Source organism: Vitis riparia, chromosome 1 (genome assembly GCF_004353265.1).
Source record: "Vitis riparia cultivar Riparia Gloire de Montpellier isolate 1030 chromosome 1, EGFV_Vit.rip_1.0, whole genome shotgun sequence".
Taxonomy (NCBI): Eukaryota; Viridiplantae; Streptophyta; class Magnoliopsida; order Vitales; family Vitaceae; genus Vitis; species Vitis riparia.
In genome coordinates, this window is record NC_048431.1 from 6,506,511 (window position 1) to 6,514,094 (window position 7,584).

Consider the following 7,584-nt stretch of genomic DNA (forward strand, 5'->3'; position numbering starts at 1 on the left):
TAGCATATGACATCATCAAACCAAATAAAATTTGGAAGTACGAACAATTTTTGATTGAATAAAGAAATTAAAATGTGATCATTATTAAATTTTTGAAGGTAGAAGTAACACATCAAAAAGTGCTTCTTCATACTTAAAATTGATTGCGTACATAAATATCTTTGACAAATATGTCTGTATCAATTTCTAAAATAATCATTTCAAATAATTCTTGAGCAATCACTTAATAAATATTTTTTTAAAGAATATAATATAATATAAAAAATAATATTAAAATATTTTTTATTTATATCCAAATAATTCTCATGATTAAATTTTGAAAGATGTTAAAGAGAAATATATATAGTTTTATTTTATTATATTTATTTAGGTCATTTTAATGATAATGAAGAGCTAAGTAAATGGATCAAGTAAGATTTTGATTATGATATATAATATCTACACAAGATATATGAGTATTTTGAGTGATCTTATAATTCATTAGGATATTTGTATCAAATGTTTACAGAGATTGAAAGGGATATCTTGTGATATGAAACATGACCAATAGTAAAGGTAAAGGCTTAAGAGACAAAGATTACATGAGTTTATTGTATGAAAAAAAAAAAGGAAGCATAGACACAATTGAAGCAATAAGGCATAGATAGAGCAAACAGTGGTAAAGTAACAAAGATATTGTATTCACGTGAAGTAATTTGATTATGATATCTTATATTAAATAAGGAAGAAGTTTTTGTCTTTATATGGATAAATGGTTTTTCTTAATTGAGTGAATATATATTTCTATTACAAGTTGATTCTAATATCTTGGTGTGAGACTTTGAATTAGTGTTATAAGTGGTTTTTCGATCTATGACACTAATGTGGTGTTTGTTTTATTAATTTAATGTTTAATATAATTTGCTTTTAGATTTTTAATTTTGTTTTTAATTGTTTTTGTTTTTACCTATTACTTATTTTTTAATAAAAATTTTATTGATTAAAAAAGCAAAAAAAACTTAATTAATGTAAATAAATACAACATTATCAAAAACTTAATTTTATTCAAAATATATATATATATATATATATATATATATATATATATATATATATATATCTTAAAGGGAAAAAAAATAACTAAAGATATTAGGTAGATTTTTGGTGTTAAATTGATGGGTGGAAGCTATTGGAGTCGTCAATAATTTTTTTTAAGAAAAAATTATTACTCCAATGAATATCTAAAAAATGGAATCTAAATAAAAAATAAATAAAATAATATAAACTTTGAAAAGAGTAAAGTTGCTGCGTGTGAAATGTGTGTAAAATATACGTACAGATAGTGAGTGCTGTGAATCACCGGTCATCACCGAGGGAAGAAGTGTAGAATAGGGCACTTTGATGGCTTCAACGTTCAAAAGCGATGAGGCCAGGGTGGGTGTGGAAGTTTGAGCCACGACCTGGACACGGTTTTTGTACACGTGGGTTTTAAAATTTTTGGGGTCTTGGGTGTGTATGAAGTATATACTCTAAAGAGCGAGAGAGAGGATCTGTGTGTGCTTGTGGTTGGAGAGGAAGCGGTCTCTTAAACTACGTGAAAGCTGAATCAACGCTCACACTCACACACGCTGTCTACACGTTTAACGCGGAACCCACCCCACATCCCCATTATTAACTGTATAAGTTGGTGGGTCTGAGCTGGTTTCCAAATTGCCTCCGTAAAAAGATATGAAAAGATGTAAGTAATCAACATTATTTTTTTTATATTATCATTTTATTTTTTTCTATTTCCTCTATAAGTAAATCTAAAACTTTACTTCACCATTATTAGTAAAAAAAACATATATTTCACTGTTGGCTTTTAAAAAAAAAGTTTAGAAAAATGAAAAAGGGAAAAGTTAATCCAAAAAAAAGTTGAAAAACTTTTTTCATATCACAAGGGATTCAAATAACAAAATAATTCATAATAGAGATTCATAATATTATGAATATAAAAGATAATCTCATTTTTATTTACACCATGATTGAGTTGTATTTATAAAAGACTTAACTATAGTTAAGTTCACCATCACAATTTTTACTTGAAATTACCTATGGTTAGGTTACATTTATAAAAAACTTAACTATGGTTAAATTTACAATCGTAATTTTTATTTGAATTTAACTGTGATTGAGTTATATTAACAAAGAACTTAATTAGAACTAAGTTCATAGTCATAATTTTCATATGAATTTAACTATAATTAAGTTATATTAACAAAGAACTTAACTAGAGTTAAGTTCATAATTATAATTTTCATTTGAACTTAATTATGATTAAGATGCATCAATTGAGTGTTTAACGTTGCATAAGTTTCTATTGTGCTTATAAAATTTAAGTTAATAATATATATTATGCTCTTTAACATGCTTTCTTATATGTGGTCTCATATTGCATGATTGCACATGAAAAGATTTAGGTTTGTAGATAAACAACTATAAATTGGTAACCTACCAACAAACAAAACTCTAATATCATATTAAACTAATAATTTTCCTAAAAAATTAAACTTATAAGATTTAAATTCACAATATAACTTTAAATTTCCATTATGTTTCATCATTTATCTTAGTATAACAATTGAGGATGATGTGATCCTGAGATTCATTCTATAAATAGGCACATGATGATATAATCCGATTTGAATTATATGAAGTGATTCATAGGGGACCTTGTGAGAGCCTCTGTAGGAAGTTCTTGTTATATCAAGAATACGATAAGGATGCAGGTAACATATAGACAAAGACACACCTAGGGATGACAGTGCCCCATTAGAGAAAAATTAAGAAAATGTTATCTAGTCAAATTTATTAATTTATGATACAATCGATATTAAAGGCATTTTACTTAATAACATTGCCTAGCTTGATGTTTAATTATAATATTTATTTTATAATTTTGATTTTAATTGTACAATTATTTCATCATCAGATTATGTCATTTTTATGTAAAATGGATACTTTGATCTTTTGCAAAATTAAGAACCACACACTATAAATGAAGACTAAGGAAATCTTTAGCAAACAACCCCATCAATGAGGATTTCAAGAATTTGTTATTATGAAAGAGTAACATGTCACATTCTTAAAAACTAATTTGAATATGAGGAGTGTCATTGTATTTTTTTTCTAATATATAATAAAATAATATGAGATAATTGCATTATTAAATAATTTTCATAAAATTATTTAAATTTCAAAGTAGCTTTTTGGATTGAAAATATTAATTGTTCAGGATCTATGCTCATTCTTATGAATAGGGGCTCGATTCTCATGCTTCCTCTCGCAAGTTCATTTGTTATATGCACGCTAGTAAAGCAAGTGGATTGAATTTCCATCGATGAGGAGTTGTCACACCTCAACCCTTAGGTGATGACAAAAGAGTCATGGTGCATGGTCCAAATTCATCAAAGGTTATTCTAAAAAAAACGTATGTTGTGTAAACGAAAGCTTTAATGCAAACATGTTAGTTAAAAAACATAAAGATAAAATAAATACACAAATAGTATATGAGATTTTTATATTGTTTAGTCGATCATACTTACATTCACAAATGAAAGAGAATTTTTTTTACTATTAAAGATAAAATCAGATATAATTATTGAGTTCTTAAAACATTTTATGTTTTTTCTCTTTTTGTATTCACACCCTAAACTATAAACCCTTTAACCCCATTCGGTATCTCTGATTTTTTTCTCACATCTTTATCCACTTTGTATAGTCTTTACAAACACATTTTTATTTCTTTACATTTTTCTCTCATGACTTAATTATTTTTATAAAGATGTGTCTAACGACTTTTCTTATTTTATAAGAAAATATAATATTATAATAATATATGAAATTAGGGAATATTTTATATAATATTCTTTAAAAAAAGGGAAATGGACAATGATTAGGAATTTTGTACACCTTGCGACCGGATTAGGCATGCTAGCAAGATGTAGTGGGTCTTTGACTCGTATTAAAGACTTTGGTGCTCATGGACGTCTGTCGCTTTGGAGTCCATAAACTTTGCCTTATGGATCTCTTTTGTGCTACTAGTTAATCGAATCCAATGACCCTCGGTTCTTTGCCAACAAGTCTTGTTGGGAAAATCCATCATTATCACTTTTTTTTTTCTATGAACTCCTATAGTAATAGTCCTTTTTAAAGAGATTTTCTACCAATTTCTTTAGGTTTCCGCAATCACCATCTATCTAGTGACTCTTTTCCTCATGTCATTCAGTATTGGTTTAAATCCCAACACCTAGCATCCATAAAGGGTGGAGTTGGTTTTATATGGCTTATTGCCTAAACCTCTTCTAAGTTTCTCTTGTAAGGCACATTTAGTGGGGTGTATTCAATCATTTGGTCCTTAAGGTGTTCTGCCTCTACTTCTGGTCATTTTCTTGATTGTTCGCTCGTTTAATTTCATGCTCTATCCCGGTACCCTCTCACTCGTTTCCTTTTTGTCCAATGAGTCATTATTCCTCCCCCTAGTAATTCTAAAAGTAGTTGTTCCAATGATGACGATAGGTTTAGGAGCAGCAGTGACTCTTTAGGTCCTTTAGCACAACATAATCCCTGGTCCTAGTAAATAGTCCACCTGAACACCATTGTTAATGGTACAATATAAGCTAGACAAGAAGGGAAACTTATTTCAAGGTTGAACCTTCGGATTTAGCTCCTCAAAGATTCATTCAAGGTCGATGTCCAAGCTCTTTTTATGTTGATCCAAACGCATATACTAAGAAGCAAACAACACCCTTGTAGGACTTGGACATGGGTGCGGCCGACATCCAGTAATGGCCCCGATAACCAACTCAACCCTCACAGATCTTGTCGGTCACATTCTTGGCAAAATTGCCAGTGAACCACATTTTGTCCGGTCTACTCAGAAAAGAATAGCTTCTTCCTTTGGCCTAACTTGATCATCAGAGAGGGCTTCCGAGACCTCATTGGACATTCTCTGTTTTGCGGATGTTCTTTGACCAAAGAGTGGGTGTTCTTGCCCAACCGAAGCCACACAACATCAGTTTGCAACATTATCCATCTTTTATGCTCCAACAACCCCAGGCTTTCAAAGTCCCTCATTGATTCCCGAGGTAGTTGGTGAAACATGGACAATGTCGATCTTTACAAGCTAGACAAAAATACTTTACACTTTAGTCAATCATTGCCTTGCTCAAGTACCAATACCACACATCATCTGCTTAAAATGCATGAGATGGTCTAGAGGATTGACGGTTCGTCTACTTGAACAGATTGCAATAGGGCATTTCAAACACATGATGTGGTGCTTCCTGCTTTAGAATATGTCACGGGGAATGGTGTAGTGGTCATGGGGATGGTGCACTTTCCACTGGGGTCAGAGGTCGAACCCTCTTTGGTTTCTTGGGATTGCAATCCATACATTTTAAAATATATATGGAAGAATAATTGAGGAAACTCAGAAATGCAAATATTGGAGTCCATGGGTCATTAATAAGATATTTAGGATTGGGTTGAACTTGGAAGATAAAAATTTGGAAGTACTCCAAAGGGCCCTAATCAAAATATGTGGGTGGCGAGATGGCGAAAAAGCATCATAACAGATTTCTGTAACTAACCGAAACGGTGAAGCCTCCCTTCTTTTCAGTTATAAAACAGAACCATCCTCACTTCAAGACTTGCATTCACATCAATTGATCCTTTTCCTCCCCCTGATCTCTGTCACTCTGCATCAAACCCTAATAAATGGCGACTCTCCTGCAACTCCCCATCCTCATTCTCATGTTCTCCTTCTTAATGTCTACTGCCATAGCCAACATTCTCTTTGAAGAAGCCTCAGCCTCAGCATCAACTTCAACTTCAACTTCAACTTCAACTTCAGCTCCGCAACATTCTCAACCTTCGCGACTGTTTCAAGCAAACAAAGATGACCAATTCTATGGAGCATCTGTCTTCGGTCCCGTCTTGCACAGCCTTGGTTTCCAAGAACTCGCCATGGCTGTTCATTCTCTCTCCGCCTCATCTTCTTTCAACACTTGGACCGGTCCTTCCACCGTCTTCGCTCCCACCGACGCTTCAATCCGTAGCTGTTCTTCATGTTCGGTTACCAGACTTCTCCAGGAGCATACCGTGCCAGGTATTTTCTCTCTTCACTACCTGCAAACTCTGGCATTCGGAACCAAGATCGAGACGATGGTGCCTGGCCGGTGCCTCACGGTCACTTCCGCCGTCAACAACACTAAGATCTTCATCGGCGGGGTTGAAATTACTCATCCGGACCTCTTCGACAATGGCCTTATCGTAGTTCATGGCCTCGATGGCTTCGTTTCTCACCTTTCGCCATTCTCTTGCAACATTGAAAGAGTAAACTCTGTCTCCTTTCCTTTTCAGCCGTCCGATCGTTCCCACTCAGTTCCGTCCTTTGCTATTATGCGCCTCATGCTAAGGGACGCCATGGTCCGACTGCGCATGAACGGATTCAGCATACTCGCTCTCGCGCTCCGGCTTAAGTACCCTGAACTTGTAAGTCTCCAGAACATGACGGTATTCACTCTTGACGACGCCTCGATTTTCACTGGCGGCCAAGCGTACGTTAGCAACGTAAGGTTCCACATCGTGCCGAACCGCCTGTTGTTGGCTGCCGATCTGCAGAAACTGCCGGTGGCAACGTTGTTGCCTACGCTGGAACCTGACCAGAAGTTGAAAGTAACCACGGCTGGAGGCGGAGCAATGCCTATAAGGATCAATTACGTTCGGATCAAGAAACCGGATGTAATGCACAATCTTAAGATCGTGGTTCATGATTTGTACATGCCGTTCCCGCACCTTCATCAGGCAGAGGCCGTAGTAGACGGCATCGGACCATTGGGATTAGACGGGGCTGAAATGGAGATTCCGGTGAACAAATCTTGTTCGGTTGCAGGAACCGATGGAAGTGGTAGCTGTGCGGTGGTCCCCAATTCTGAGATAAAACCAACGGCTGAATTGGGAATGGAAGACCATCATGGCTTGTGATGTGCCACTTCAAAAGCGCCTGGTTGCTGTAATGTGAGAAGTAGCGTTACAGAACCTTACAAGGTGACTGTACTGTTGCGATCTTTAGCGCAAGTAATCATCAACTAGCGACTAACGAGAACTGAGCGTACTGTGTCGGATATCGCTAGTCATATTTGTCCAACCGAATTAATGAGGTATACATGGCCTTTCATCAGTTCTGCCTTTTATTTCTTTGCATGCTTTGTCTGCAAAAGTTTATGCAATCTTGGCCTCTTTTCCCAATTAACAGCAATAAGTGAAAATGAATTTAATTTCACCCGTAACTGATTATTTCTCTTCAATTTCTGGCCTCAAGGGTTACAAATAAAATATTTCAAGCCTGCCCCAAACCCACTCATCAAGAATTAATTTGTTGGGGTTTGGAACAGACTGGCCCATTTGTGATTTCTGAGAAAAAGTAGAGACAAATTTAGATGCAACGAATTTGGCTAATTTTCTTAATGCTATGTTTAGTTTCTGAAAAATACCAAGAAAAAAAAAATAGTTTTTTTTATAAATTAAATATAATTATAAATTTATATATTTTAAAATTATTTA

The 7,584-nt window shown here is 34.2% G+C and overlaps 1 protein-coding gene across 1 annotated transcript; it reads left to right on the top strand.

Annotated features, from left to right (window-relative positions):
- Positions 1-5,624: 5,624 nt before the first annotated feature.
- Positions 5,625-7,287, top strand: LOC117923471 (fasciclin-like arabinogalactan protein 21). Its single transcript, XM_034841773.1, has one exon. The coding sequence runs from the start codon at positions 5,737-5,739 to the stop codon at positions 7,003-7,005; it is 1,269 nt and encodes a 422-aa protein (XP_034697664.1). The 5' UTR covers positions 5,625-5,736; the 3' UTR covers positions 7,006-7,287.
- Positions 7,288-7,584: the final 297 nt, after the last annotated feature.